This window comes from Megascapheus bottae, chromosome 16 (genome assembly GCF_031878675.1).
Source record: "Megascapheus bottae isolate mThoBot1 chromosome 16, mThoBot2.hap1, whole genome shotgun sequence".
NCBI classification, from domain to species: domain Eukaryota; kingdom Metazoa; phylum Chordata; class Mammalia; order Rodentia; family Geomyidae; genus Megascapheus; species Megascapheus bottae.
In genome coordinates, this window is record NC_143524.1 from 54,286,684 (window position 1) to 54,302,094 (window position 15,411).

General features: G+C 43.4%; 1 protein-coding gene and 1 pseudogene across 3 annotated transcripts in view; one reads left to right on the plus strand and one right to left on the minus strand.

Annotated features, from left to right (window-relative positions):
* Positions 1–1,331: 1,331 nt before the first annotated feature.
* On the plus strand, positions 1,332–13,754 carry LOC150053599 (protein tyrosine phosphatase type IVA 1 pseudogene; annotated as a pseudogene). Its single transcript, XR_016538104.1, has 2 exons — positions 1,332–2,650; positions 13,382–13,754. The product of XR_016538104.1 is annotated as a protein tyrosine phosphatase type IVA 1 pseudogene (transcript).
* The window catches only part of Me3 (malic enzyme 3), a 164,214-nt gene continuing 160,497 nt past the window's right edge, over positions 11,695–15,411 (minus strand). For both annotated transcript variants that reach the window (XM_090348584.1, XM_090348585.1), the window contains exons 14-15: positions 13,374–13,472; positions 11,695–11,906 (exon numbers count right to left, since the gene is read on the minus strand). In XM_090348584.1, coding sequence (XP_090204710.1) covers positions 11,745–11,906; positions 13,374–13,472 — 261 coding nt within the window. In that variant the 3' untranslated portion in view covers positions 11,695–11,744. The remainder of the gene's footprint in view (positions 11,907–13,373; positions 13,473–15,411) is intronic.

Sequence of the window (15,411 nt, forward strand, 5' to 3'; positions counted from 1 at the left end):
AGGAGGTTGAGATCTGAAGATCAAGGTTCAAAGCCAACAGGGGCACAAAAGGACCTGAGACTCATCTCCAATTAACCTCTAGAAAACAGGAAGTGGGGCTTGGCTCAAAGGTAGGGTGGCAGCCTTGAAGAGCTCAGGGACAATACCAGGCCCAGGGGTAGGGCGGTAGCCTTGAGCTGAAGAACTCAGGGACAGCGCCCAGGCCAAATACAAGCCCCATGACCCACAATCAATCAATCAATCAATCAATCAATATAAAATAAATAAGGCCTAGAGTGTGGCCTAGTGGTAGGGTGCTCGCCTCGCATGCATGAAGCCCTGGGTTTGTATTCCTGGAACCACATACACAGAAAAAGCTGGAAATGGCACTGTAGATCAAGTGATAGAGTGTCCTTGAGCAAAGAGTGTCCAAGGACAGTGCCCAGGCCCTGAGTTCAAGCCCCAGGACTGGCAAAATAAAATAAAATAAAATGAGTGGGTAGCTGGGCATTCCTAGCTACTCAGGAGGCTGGGGTCTTAGGATCACAGTTCAAGAGATAGGAAAAATTTTTCCATAATGTTTGACAGTATGACTAGGGTATTTTAACGGACTTGTTGGGGGGGGGGAGGGTGTCAGCATTCAAGTCTCACCACCTCGGCCCTGCTGAGATTTACTAAGTTTATGATCTTGGACAAATTCATGTTTCTGTGCCTACGCTTTTAAAGTCAGGACAACAGAAACAATCCTACTAAGTCATAGGGTTGTTGTATTAAAATAATATAAGGTAGTCAGGAGTGGTGTTGCACTCCTAAAATCTCTACAACTTGGAAAGTGTTGATCGAGATCAGGAGAATAATAGTTTTAAGAAAGCCCAGGCAAAAAGTTAAGCAGGAAATGGTGTTCATGCCTGTACTTCCGCTTCTGGTGAGGTACTTAGAAAGATCTCCATACAGGGTCCTTCCTTGGGAAAATAAAGCAAAAGGACTGAGAACTGGCTTAAGTGGTAGAGGAGGAACTGCAAAACCAAAGTACACAGCGTTAAAGTTACGACATTTGCTTCCCAAGAGGTTGGGTTAGATCATGAAGCGTATGGATGTGGTTGAGAACCTCCTGGGTCCCGATGTACCCCTTCTTTTTAGTTCTGGCAGCCTTTGCCCAATTCCAAGCGTCCCCTGTCCCCTCCGCATCCCCAGCCAGAGACACAAGTCCCTGTAATTGCTGCTTCAACAGTGGGCGTGGCTGTGACGTCACGGAGGGCGGGCCGAACGTCCTCGTTTCTCATTGGCTCTTGGCGCGGCGCCTCGGCTATAAAAGGAAGGCTTATGACGCACAGTGCCGGAGCAGCGCGTTATTGGCTCCCCGAGCAAGCGACTCCGCTGGGCTGCTCGAGGGACTGAGGAACAGCTGGGCGTCCCGCCGTCGCCGCCGCCTGCCTGCGCTGCCGCCGTCGCCTCCCCGCAACGCCCGCCGCCGCTCCCATTCCAGCAGCCGCCACCGCCACGGAACAGACTGTATGATCAGGCCGAAGACTTTCATGAGTGAACGTACTCCGTCCTGTGGTGTTGTCGGTCTCGTATCTATGGAGTTCCCGAAGGGCCGCGGAGGCTACTGCCAGGCCCAGCACGGCCTTCCCGAGGGCAAGTGAGCCGGCCACAGCCACCACTGAGCCCCAGGAAGCCCCCCAGCTCCCCCGGGAAACGAGACGCCGGCCCGGAAGTGCCCGCCGGAAGCGTTTGGTGGGAGTTCCGACGGGGAGGGGGAGCCCTGCGCGCTTTTCTTCATGTGACTCGCGGTACCGGAACTAGAGCGCTGCTGCCACATGGCCTTTGGTTTCCGGTCCCGCCCAACTTCCTGTGCCGAGCGCTGCGAGCTTCCGGCGGCCTGCGCCGGGCCGGGGCGTCTTGGCTTCCCTTCTGCATTGGGACAAGTTCTTTGGTAACTCCGTTGATCGGATCGTTTTCTAGCTAGATGAGCATGGCTCCTCCGAACCGCCCGGCTCCCGTGGAGGTCACGTACCGGAACATGCGGTTTCTGATTACACACAATCCGACCAGTGCAACCCTGAGCAGATTTATAGAGGAACTGAAGAAATACGGGGTGACCACCATAGTCCGGCTGTGTGAAGCGACCTACGACACTGCTCTGATGGAGAAGGAAGGCATCCAGGTTCTCGATTGGCCTTTTGATGACGGTTCATCGCCGTCCAAACAGATTGTCGACGACTGGTTACATCTGGTTAACATTCAGTTTCGTAAAGAACCTGGCTGTTGTATTGCGGTCCACTGCGTTGCGGGTCTCGGGAGAACGCCAGTGCTTGTTGCCCTAGCACTGATTGAAAGTGGAATGAAATATGAAGATGCAGTACAGTTCATAAGACAAAAACGACGTGGAGCTTTTAACAGCAAACAGCTTTTGTATTTGGAGAAATATCGATCTAAAATGCGCCTTCGCTTCAAAGACTCCAGTGGTCGCAGAAACAGCTGTTGTATTCAATAAAATTTGGCTGCTATTGTGCCATGGGGGTTGAACTTGAGACAGTGCCTAATTTAGCTACGTTAAACAACATTTGGGCTTAATGAAACTCTCTTAGGAATATTGAAAAGCCACAGCTTGTCAGAAGAGCAACCGACCATTGTTTTGCTTACTACTATCCTGGGCCAGAAACATGATGTAAGATACTTGAGAGGTGCCAAAGATAGCTAGCACAATATTTGTATATTTTTAGTTACACAGAATTTAAATCTCAGGAACTGTGAGCAGCTTTCTAGATCTTATGTGGGTTTTTCCTTAAGTCATGCAAGTCCCTAAGTCACTGCAAGTTGAACTTAATTTCCTGGTTCACTCCACGTACGTACTAGTATACATTGGGTTTGTGCAATAGTTGATTTTCTGGGACCTTTTATGATTACCTAATGCCTTTCTGTAAGTCTAAGTTGGTTATTGTGATACCTCCATTTTGCAAGATTCACATTGTACTGAAGCGTGTGTGTTGGATGTCTTCAGATGTCAAAGCTTCACAGTAAATATTTTATGTGCAACTTAACAGGAAGGGCCTGAAAGAATGGGAGAGAACTAAAATACATTTCTCATAAACGGTTGCCTGTGTCTTAGGCGGGGTGTGTAGGCAAGACTCTTTAGTAAATATCTTTTAAAGAGTAGAAATACTGTCCTATAATGCTTAATTCCAAATTTCCTATTAGAAAATTGTGCACACTATTACTTGGGTTTGAAGTTCGATGTTTCTTTTCTTCTTATCCAAAACAGAAGTAAGTTTCTACCAATAAATTGCACATGTAGTGTTTTATGTATTGTTTGAACTATGTAAAGTGTTAGGATACTTTATAATTAGTTTTATTATGAAGTTGATAAAGTGATCTGTTTTAAGGTTAGTACAACTAGGTTAGTACAACCATATTTCCTTAGTGTCTCAGAGCTGAAGATTGGAGATCTATGGGAGAAATAACTTGTCCGTTCACTGTCAGCAGCCAGTACAAGAGCTTAAATATATAAATAATGAATCACAAGGGAAAGAGATTTCTAAGATGGTTTAGTTATGTTAACATCAGGAAAAGTAAAAAGTACCTTATCCTAGAGCTAAATAACCTCACTTAATTTTTTTTTTAAATTCTTTAAAGTTTTAGTACTCTAGAAGTTATAACAAGTCTAAACTTTGGTAGCTTTGTAATAAAGTATATAAAACAAATATGTACAAAATTACAAGGAAATTTGAAAAGTTTGCTATGGTAGAGGGACATTTTTCTGTTTTTCAGAAATAAAGAAAAACCAGTAAAGGTAAGTAGAACAAAACAGTACACTTAATCCTAAGAAAAGATGACATTACATATTTTTAAGTTTCAGCACTTTAGTAATTTGAGTAATTCAGGACAAGTAAGTTCACTGACCATAATTCAGTTGGGAAAAAAGCTGATGTCCATGTAATTCAGAATTTTGAAAATCTTTGTCTAAAGAATTCTACTTCCAGGGAGGATGTAGTAGATCATGGAAGTTTACTATTCCTCAGAAGTACTAGAAAAATAAGAGAAACAAAACAGAAGCCACATACGTAAATATATATGAGTGTTGTGAGAGAAGCAGGGATTAGGTGAATAGGAATTCAAGAGAGGGAAGAATCTTGCTAATATGAAAATCCATTCTTCTTTTTCTAAGCCCCTTTACCAATTTGGACATGAGCTGTAAGGGCCCAGTAGAGGGTCTCTTCTGAGGAGCTAGTGAAATACATGAGAGAACTGAAAAGCCTGACTAGTTGATTGTATCTGTTGAAAGTTGCATTGCCAAGGGTTTATTAAGGCATATACTCAGGAAACAACATCTGTAAGAGAGAGCGTGAGAAGGGATATAAATTTCATGGTGTCAGGTTATTGGGGATCATGTATAACACCAGCTATTGGGGAAGTTTAAGAGGTTAGGAGATTGAACTTTCCTGGGCAAAAAAAGTAAACTCATCTCAACAAGTTGGACATGATGGTATGTGCCTGTAATCACAGTCATGAAAGAAGTATAAGGAGGATTATGAAAGAAGTATAAGGAGGATAGAGGTCTGGCCCCAAGAAGTATAGATCCAATCTGAAAAATAAAAACATGTTTGAAATGATAGAATGCTTGACAAGCACAAGTCCCTGATTTCAAACCTGGGTACTATCCAAAGTTGAGTAGTGATACACAAATTCACCATAGTAACTCAGTTAATCTAATGGGAATTCTAGAGATGATAGGATTACTATTTAGAGACTTCGCAATTGAGATAAAGAGGCTGGGCCTTTGGGATTCTAAATCAGCCATTGGCTATAGATTAGGGCTGGGTAAGATGATATAGCTGTTGGTGGGTCATCTTTCTTCAGGCCAAGCCAATTCCTGGAGTAATTGCAGTTGAGAGCCTCTGCTGGTAATGGCAGCTAGGGAAATGATGGTTTAGACCTGGAGACCTGAGTAGTATAACCCCAGCATCCACAGGACTGCATAGTCACTTGCCTAGTTCTGGGAGGCTGAAAGAAGGAAGATTCAGGTCATATTCTCACCGGCACATAGCCCCCCCCCCCCTTAAAAAAATCAGTTGTACAGAGAATTTCATTTTGACAGGACCATGGATACAATGTGCCTTGGGTCAGACAAACCTGTCTATGACTCCCCCCTGCCTTCCCTCCCTAAACCAACATCAACAAGCTCCATTATTCCATTTTCACACACAAAGGGCTTCACCCATATTCACTTTCCTTCACTCTCTCCATTTACCTACCCTCCCACTAGTATCTCCACCCTAAATGGACAGGACCGTCTTTTTTGTTGTTTTTATTTTTTGCCAGCCTTGGGGCTTGAACTCAGGGCCTGGCCACTGTCCCTAAGCTTCTTTAGCTCAATACCAGTACTCTTAACACTTGAGCCACAGCACCACTTCTAGATTTTTCTGTTTATGTGGTACTGAGGATTTGAACCCAGGGTTTATACATGTTAGGCAAGCACTCTATCACTAAGCCACATTCCCAGCCTAGGACCTGTTATTTTCATTCCATTAAAACATTATTCAAATTGGTTTTACCATGATAGTTCACACTTGCATGTACTATATTTTAATCAGATTATTGGTCTTTCTTAGCCTAATTTTCCCCTCCTCTATCCATTATTATTCTGTAGCTTTCAATGAACACGGAGATGCAATGTATTTTTAATAATATTTACCTTCCATTCTTTTTACCCCTTCTTCTGATCCCCTCAAGCAGTCCTACAGTTACAAACATGTCCTATGTTTATATGTCTGATATGTGTTCACATTATGTTCATCTTTTTAGGTCTAGCTACAACATATTATAGAAAAGATGTGACCTTTGTCCTTCTGAACCCTCCTTACTTTGCTTTAGATCTCTATTTCCATCCATTTATCTGCAAACAACATAATTTCAGAACAGAATACTCCATTGTGTGTATATGCCACATTTTCTTGGTCCATTAATCAGTTGTGGGACAGGTAGGCTACTGCTAAACACACTGCTGTTGTGTATACCTGCAATAAACACCAGTTCCTCTATTCCTTAGATGTATGCTCAAGGGTTGTATCACTGGGTCATATGGAAGTTTTCTTTTTAGATTTTCTATTAATTGCCATACCGATTTCACAATGGTTTCACTAGTATACCTTCCCACCAACAGTGTTATTTTCTCCAACCTCCTCACTAGTATCTGTTGATGGCCATTTTGAATGGAAAGGAGATTTCAGTGTCATTTTGATTTATATTTTTTTCTGACAGAAGTTGAGCATTTTTTCATGTATTTATGTGGAATATGTGCATCTTGAGTTGTCTAGTTCATTTGCCCGTTTATTAATTGTGGTATTGATTCTTTGGAAGCTTTTAAAAAATTTGATGCAGTCTTCTATATATTCTGGTTCTTAATCTGGTAAGTTTTTCTAAAGACAGAATATGAAGGATTGACTCCCACCCCATTCCCTCAGATCAAGCAAAACACTTGGTGCAGCTCATGTGCTTGACCTTGACCTTGGCTTAGCTGAAAGCTCCCTCATCCCAGATGTAGCTTCCTCTAGGAGCCTGCCTAAGGATATCCACCTTTGACCACTAAGAGACTATAGCCTGCGTTTTTATTTTCAGCTTGCTTGTTAAGACCCAACCCCAGCTCCACACTGTCACACAACCTCAGGTCTCACGTGAAGGCTATTTGTCCCTGGCTGCTGTATCTCAAAACACAGTCCCTCCTGTTGAAGATTGAGTCTGGCCTGTTCCTATTTCTTTTTCCTCTGTTTCCCTAACAAAGAGCCAAAGACAGGGAACTAGTTTGTCTTTTGTATGTGGTATCCACTTTTCCCAACCATATTAGAGGGCCTATCTTTTCTCCATAGTACATTTTGGGCTTGTCAGAAATCAGATGGCAGTGGCTGTGTGGATTTACTTCTGGATCTTCTATTCCATTGGTCTTTTGTTTTTGTGTCACTACCATGCTGTTCCCCCCACTCCCCATCTTTCGTGGGACTTGAACTCTGGGCCTGGGCATTGTCCAGAGCTCAGGCTCTTTAGTTCAAGGCTAGTGCTCTACCACTTGAGCCACAGCGCCACTTCCAGTTTTCTGGTGGTTTTTCTGGAGATAAGAGTCTCACAGACTTTAGTGCCTGGGCTGGCTTTGAACTGTGATCTGCAGATCTCAGCCTCCTGAGTAGGATTACAGGTGGAGCCACAGCACATAGCTTATGCTGCTTTTGTTCCTATGGTTATGCAGTTTAAAATCCAGTACTGTCTTACTTCCAACATGGAATTTGCTCAAGATTGCTTTGACTATTTAGGGGATCTTTGGGGAACTTTAGTATGGATCTTGAACCTTGAGCTTTCTCAAGGCCAGAGCTCTACCACTTTTACTGTGTATGTGGTACTGAGGAATCGAACCCATGGCTTCATGTATGCTAGGCATACACTCTACTACTAGGCCAAACTCCTGGCCCTGTTGATGTTTTTGATAGAATATTTTCGTAATATCAAATTTTGCTAGTTCATGATCATGGGAGGCCTTCCTCAAGGTGGAGTGGAGATGCTGGATCTAACTTGTCCCATCTCGGCTATATGGTGGATGGGGAATTGGGTTTAACTGGCACATCTTGTCTTCATAGTGGAGGAAAGTCAAGTCCTACCTTTCAGGTGATAGGCATCCCTGAATTCCTAGAGGCAGGGTGGGGATGTGGACAATAGGTTGCTGCTGTCAGTCCTGTGCTCTGAGCTCTCAAGACTCTCAAGTTTCCTGTGACCCTGCCCCCTGACTCTGACCCTATTCAGGCCCAGATCAGCTCAGGTGCCATTACAGTATGCCGTGGGCCTCCAATGTCTTCTGGTTCTCCTCCAGTCTTCATGGCATCCCCCTTCAGCTCTCCATTGGAGCTGATCTGGTTTGTTGGTATTGTTTTTCTGCTCTTTTCCTCTCCTGCTCTCGTGGCTCAGTTTTCTGACAGTGTTGTGTATTCAAGGGGCTGCAGGTCTTTGTGACAAGAGTCTACCTCAGTCACTGGCTTTCCAATAAAGACTGAGTTCCCTTACAACAAAAAGGAGAGGAGAAAGGAAAGAGGAGAGAGAGAAGAAGAGAAAAAGAATGGAAGGTAGCCAGGTGTGGTGGCTCACTCCTGTAATCCTAGCTACTTCGGGAGGCTGCAATGTGAGGATTGTGGTTCAAAGCTAGTCCTGGCACTAAAGTTCGTGAGACTTTTATCTCTAATTAACCACCAGAAAAATGGAAGTGGTACTGTGGCTCAAGGGATAGGGAGGTAGCCTTGAGCCCAGACCCAGAGTTCAACTCCCATGACCAACAAAGGAAGAAAGGAAGGAGGATGACCCTGAAATTTAAATAGAAGCCCAAAGAACCTTTTTATTCAAAATGGACAAAGTATACTAATTTTGAAAACTTACCATTAAACAGTAGTAAAGAATATGATCATATACATGAAAAAAATTAAGACTTTACAAATAAGTCCTTTCCTTTATTGTAAATTTTTATCAAAGCTCCCAAAACCATTCAGTGAGGGCAATGATAGTATTTTTTTCATATATTTTTATTGTAATTAATAGAAGGGTTATATTATATTCGCCAGATAGAAGGTGCATTAATTCACATACATTGATACCCTTTCTCATGTCTTGGTCCCCATTTCCCTCCCCCCACCCAGATAGTATTTTTAAAAAAAATGATGCTTGTAACAATTGGATTTACAAGGAGAGAGGGGAGAAAAGACTGAGACATTTCACATCATACAATAAATTCAACTTGAAATGAGTCCCAGGTCTAAATGTAAAAGTTACAGTCGGCAATTTCTAGACATAAGGCAGAAACCTCATTATTTGGCTTGAGTAACATTTTTAAAATTTCAAGCATAATTTGTAACTAAATATGTACCATCAGAATTTCAAACTTGTACATTTGAAATATATCATTAAAAAAAAGCATCAGATTAGAAAGTGTAAGTCATACATTTGATAAAACTATTAGATTCAGAATACACTAAAAAAAAAAAAACTCAAGCAACTTGACAACTAAGTTTCCTAAAATGGGCAAAATATATGAATAGCTAGTAAACATATTAAAAGATACCCAATGTTATTAGATGAAATTAAAACCACAGTGGGATACCATTTCACTCTCACCAGAAAGTGTGTGTGGGGTGTGTGTGTGTGTGTGTGTGCGCGCGCGTGCGTGCACGCGCATGTGCATGTGCATGCATGTGCATTTGAATGCATGGCCTGTCCCTGAGGTTTTTGGCTCAAGGCTAGTTCTCTACCACCTAAGCTACAGCTCCATTTCCAGCTTTTTGGTAGTTTATTGGAGATAAGAGTCTTACGGACTTTCTTATTGGACTGGCTTTGAACCATGATCTTCAAATCTGAGCTGCCTGAGTAACTAGGATTACCAGTGTGAGCCACCAGCACCATTAAAAAAAAGTCAGAAGCCAAATTATCCATATTCACAGATGATCCTATTAAACAATCTAAACATTTTACCCCCAAATTCCTAAATGTGATAAACACTTTTAGCAATATAGCTGAATACCAAATCACCATGCAAAAATCATTAGCTTTTCTATATACCAGCAATAAATAGACTGAGAAGAAATCAGGAAAATAATTCCATGCCCAGTAGCCTCAAGAAAATACAATTTAGGGCCGGGAGTTTGGCCTAGTGGTAGCGTGCTTGCCTAGCATGCACGAAGACCCGGGTTCAATTCCTTGGTACCACATACATAGAAAAAAGCCAGAAGTGGTGCTGAGGCTCAAGTGGTAGAGCTCTAGCCTTGAGAAAGTCCAAGGACAGTTGCCAGGCCCTGAGCTCAAGCCCAGGATTGGCAAAAAAAATATACAATTTAAAGTTTAAAACCTTTGTTATCTGGGAACTCGTCACAAGATACAGAGAAGATTGTGAGAAGTTGAATTGGGAGTCTTTATTAAAGCCAGTGACTGAGGTAGACTCCTGTCACAAACACCTGCAGCCCCTTGAATAAACTTAACACTGTCAGAAAACTGAGTCATGAGAGCAGCAGAGAAAGCAGAAAAACAACATCAACAAACCAGATCAGCTCCAGTGAAGAGCTGAAGTGGGATGCCATGAAGATTGGAGGAGAGCCAGAAGACGCCTGGAGGCCCAAGGCATGCGGTAATGGCACCTGAGCCCAAATAGGTTCAGAGTCAGGGGGCGGGGTCACAGGAAACTTGAGAGCCCTGACAGACATGATAGATCCAGCAACCTATTGTCCACATCCCCACCCTGCCTCTAGGAATTCAGACATGCTTGTCACCTGGGGGGTGGGACTTCCTCCATCACAAAGATGAGATATGGTGCCAGTTAAACTCAATTCCCTACCCATCACATGGCCAAGATAGTGCAAGTTAGACCCAACATCCTCACTTCATGCTTTCCTCTGCTGGTACTAAGGCTTGGCACTCTCCCCTAGCTTTTCAGGTCAAGGATGGCACTCTACCATAGCTCTACTTCTGACTTTTTTTTTGGGGGGGGGTTAATTGGGGACAAGAGTCTCACAAATTTTCCTGCTCTAGCTGGCTTCAAATGATGATCTTCAGATCTCAGCTTTCTAAGTAGCTAGGATGACCGATATGAACTGTCAGCCTTGTTAATTGCTATAAACGATAAGAATACCTGAAGAGTTTTGAGACATGATGTTAAAAGAAAAAGGTTTTTCTGGTGTCTAGCTTCAGTTTCCAAACTCTTCTCAGTAGAGTTTTCCTTTTTCCTGGGAGCTCGGGGATGTTTTCTAAGGATATTCTTGGCTAAGAAGACTCTAAACCAAGAAAGCTGGTGCTACAAAAGTTAAGTGGTGACTGATGACTCTGCTAACTACTCTTGTAGGAGCCTTGTGATCTGTCATTAAGAATAGGTGGGCATCCTGAGGCTGAGGTGGCAGCAACAAGGGTTGGACTGTAAGCAAGAGTGATCCAGTGTGACTAAGACTGAAAGCTGCTCTGGGGATTGCTCAATCGCTGCAGAGGATGAAGGATGGATGAAAGTGTGTTCCAGAGGCAGGAAATGAAATCAAGTCTTCCTTAGAACTCCCCATGGTGTTTGCCCTCACTACTTTGCTCTCTCTTGACTCTCCACCCTGCTGACCCCTCCCCACCCAGTAATAACCAAAAAAGAATGTCTAATACTCAGCAACCCACAGGGCAGTGAGCATTCCTGGCTAATTGGTGAGTGGCCTCCAGCCTCTGTGTGCTCACACCCTTCAGAGTCTTGAAGGGAATGTGATCCTCACATAGGGCCTGGACTCCTTGGTGACTGGACCATATTTTCTGGCCATTGTATGCACATTGCTCATCTGCCTCTGAGTCTCATCCATCTTTCCCCTTGGGTCTCAGTACAAATACCGCTCCTTGAGCCTTCTCTCCTGTCTCACAAGAAGTGACCTCATCCTCCCTCAACTTCCCTCCACCTTTATCTCCATGGTTTTCCTGGACTTGGCACTTTCTCTGTTATGGCAAAAGGAGTTGTGTTCAATTATTCTCCTAGGCCTAGAGAACGCTATACAAGTGGGATCCCAAGCAGAATTCTGTTTCCCAAGAGACCTAGACAGGAGGTAGAAATGAGGAAGGAACCAAGAATAGGATGATAGGAAGGTAAAGTGCCAGGGCCTTCAGAGTGGAAATTGGAATTTCCCCTCCCACTGAAAGACTCAAATAAAAAAAAAATAAGGCCATGGAAACAGGATGTCTATTTTGGAACCCTTTTATATGGTGATGTTGTGAGTTCCGAAATGGCATTAGATAGTCTGAAAGTTCATGGCTTGCTTGGGCCATTTGTAGATGTCCCCTCGAAAGGAGTCATAGTCAGAAGTGTACACCAGGGATCGTATAAAAGCCTCCTTGTCTGTGGGTTCTGGATAGTAGGAAGCCAGGTTGCTTTTGTAGGCATAGTCAAGGATCTAAAAAAAAAAATTAGATTTGGTTGAGGAATTGAATGACCAGGAAAAAAATGCCTAAAGGCACTTATTTGAAAGCCTAAGGCAAGGGTGAGGATGCACCCTAAAGAGCCAGCCATGTTCCTGGCATGGGCTGTGGAGAGGAAGATTTTAAACTTTTTTTCTTGTGGGTCATGGGGCTTGAACTTGTCCTGGGCACTGTCCCTGAGCTCTTCAGCTCAAGGCTATCACCCTACCCTTGAGCCAAGCACCACTTTCTGTTTTCTAGAGGTAAATTGGAGATAAGAGTCCCAGGTCCTTTTGTGCCCCAACTGGCTTTGAACCTTGATCCTCAAATCTCAGCCTCCTGAGTAGCTAGAATTACAGATGTGAGCCACTGCACCCAGCTTAAACTTTTTTCTAGTCAGGCAACTTTGACACAATAAATAATGGGCTAGGAACACAAGGTCTCATCTAAATTCTGGACCATTACAAATAGCCTGTGTGTTCCCAGTAGTAACAATATCCTGGCTGAGCCTCAGTTTCCTCATCTAGAAACTGGGGGTAATGTTCTCTGGAATAGGAAACCGATAAAATTAGAAACAAACTGTTTCCCCCCTGAACATGGATTGAATTGGATTAACATCCTGGTTATTGTTTGCTGTTAGATTTGGTATCAGGAGAATATGAATTTCCCCTGAAGGAAGCAACTAGGCAGGGGAAAGCTGAATTGTGAACTAGACTTGAGTCTTGTTCCTAGGGGATCCTGCTCTAATGGACTCCTTGGACATGTATGCTGTTGTACAATGCGTTTTCTAAGATTTCAAAAAGTTACGGAAAACATCAGCAGGCATACAGTAGACTTTCATATGCCCTTTATCCAGCTTCGACTATTATCCTCTTGAGCAAGATTTGCACTATGCTCTGATTCTTTGAAATCCTCATCATTTCTGAATACTTTCCTAGTGTGAAATAGTTCATGAACTTGACCATCCCAGGGACTAGCCATTTTGAGAAAAATAGAAGAATGAGCCTCTACTCTGGCCAGATAGGCACTCTTCTCTTTGAATCTCTCCAGAATTCTGCAAGTTAGGAATTAGTCTCTTTTGGAAAAAGAAGGAAACCATGGCTCAGAAAGGGAAGGAGTAGGCCCAAAATTATTTCACCCCAAAGCCCAAGTCCTTTTGAGGATACTATGCAAGCTGACCTTTCTAATAAATGGGTGACTCAGATTCATTTCTTAAAAGTTCCACCCACATTCCAGTTCTCAAGACTTCAATGACCTTTGTGCTCCAAGTCTCAGGGGAAATCAGGAACTTTCCCAGCACTGGTTTGGGGTGGGTATTGGGGGTAGAGTTCAGGCTCCTTAGCCTCTGGGTTGCATGTAATAAAGCCAGATGAGCCATAGCAGCTGCCATCCTTGGGCCTTTCTGAAGTCACAAAGTATCTGAATGTCACCACTTGTAATCTAAGCATAACAAAGCTCCTTACTTTGGCAGCAATTCTTACGGAGACCTCTCGGATGATGGTGAATGGTGGGAAAAGCCTCCCCTGGGAAAGGTGAAACTCAGAGACCTCCTGGGCGATGTGCTGGAGACAGAAAGAGAACAAGAAGAATCTCATCTGTGTGTCCTTTCACAACAACCCCATCCCATTACCCTAGAGATGCTGCATCCTCCACATAGGTGGGAAAACACTGTAATTTCTACTGCTAACCACTACATAGCCTCAAAGGGAGTTAATGCTTAGTCTTAAACAAGGACACATCCTTTCGATATAGTGAGGCTGGTTGAGATGTAAAATTGCATGCAACCTTCCAAATTCCAAAGTCACTAAGACCAAGGTGAATAAACTTATGACCTCCAAAGCAAAGACTACAAGTGTCTTCTTGGTTGATGTAGCCGGGTACACAGGATCCCTGGGTCTGTCACTTCGTGGGGTCCAACTTCCTTTTGCAGGCTTGGTACCACCCTGAATGCCCACGAAAGTCCTAAGCAGTGGTGCTTAGTCACTTTGACAAATCACTTTCTTCAGTGTGGTGGTTGTGAATATCCTCCCATTGTGTGCTAAGAACATTTGTCCCAGAAGTGATAGAGCAATGGAGTTGGTCTTGCTTTAGAGTTTGCAGCCATTGAGAAAGCAAATCTCTCTTGTCTCCTCATACTCCCATCTCACCTTCCTATTCATTCAATTGTTCATTGAGTTCTTTAGTAGCTTGTGCTAGTTGCTGAGAATTCATGGTGAAAACTATAGTCTTTTCTCTGGTTGGGGGCTGCCATCACTGGACAGTTAACAAGGCTAATGATTATAATGAACCCAGGCAATGAGAAGGGACATGAAGATAACGTCTCAGGCTGGGAGTTTGGCCTAGTGGTAGAGTGCTTGCCTAGCATGTGTGAGGACCTGGGTTCAATTCATTGGTACAACATATATATATATATATATATATATATATATATATATATATATATATATATATAAAAAAGCTGGAAGTGGTGCTGTGGCTCAATTGGTAGAGCTCTAGCTTTGAGAAAGCCCAAGGACAGTGCTCAGGCCCCGAGTTCAACTCAAGGACTGGCAAAACAAAAAACCAAAACACTCTAGCAAGGCCTCATCTGCTGGGTAAAGGAAAAAGTGTGATAGGCTGAGAGTTGACTTAACCAATTATAAATCACTGGGGTGGGGAGAAGGAATGATCAAGGAGGGAGGGAAGGAGAGAGGGAGGGAGAGAGGGAGAGAGACAGAGAGAGAGAGAGAGAGAGAGAGAGACAGAGACAGAGAGACAGAGACAGAGAGACAGAGAGAGACAGAGAGAGACAGAGACAGAGACAGACAGGGAGAGAAAGACCACATGACAGCTTGGAAATGACACTGAAAGTGAGTTTGGATGTGCCATGGGTTGAGAGATGCTAAATATAAGTCTGACAATGATGTGTCTTGTATAGGAATCATGAGAAGTAGGATAGTTATCCCGTAAGCTCAAGGAACCATACAAAGATGTAAAATTAGGGGATCCACAACCTGCTTCTGTTCTTGCTCCTGGTAGGTGCTTACTAAGCAGAGAAGAGCGGCTCCTATGTCATTGATAGGCACTGTTCATGAAATGTTGGAACCCAAGCATCTCCTGGCATTGGCAGATGGGTGTGCAGATGTGTTGGGGAGTGACCTACGAGGGGCCCTAACATTTTGCTTTCAAATTTCAAACTGATTTCAAATAGGACACAATTCTTCCTATGCAACGGGAGTTTCAAACAACTCTTCCCATAGCCACAAAACCAGACTCTCCCATCACATCCATGTGACGTGACTTATGGAATACTCAGACAAGAAGGACAGAGGCTTGTGAGCAGAAGTGGCTTTTCCTTCTCCAGGAGATATTCTTTACCTGGTCTGGCAGACCAATGCCAAGACCGGACAGAGTAAGAAGGGAGCTGGAGTGTAAAGATGGTTCCTGTGGGACTTAACAGAGGTAGATGTGGACAGGGATTTAAGGCTTTGACCAGCACCATCAGAAGGAGGCTAGAAGTCA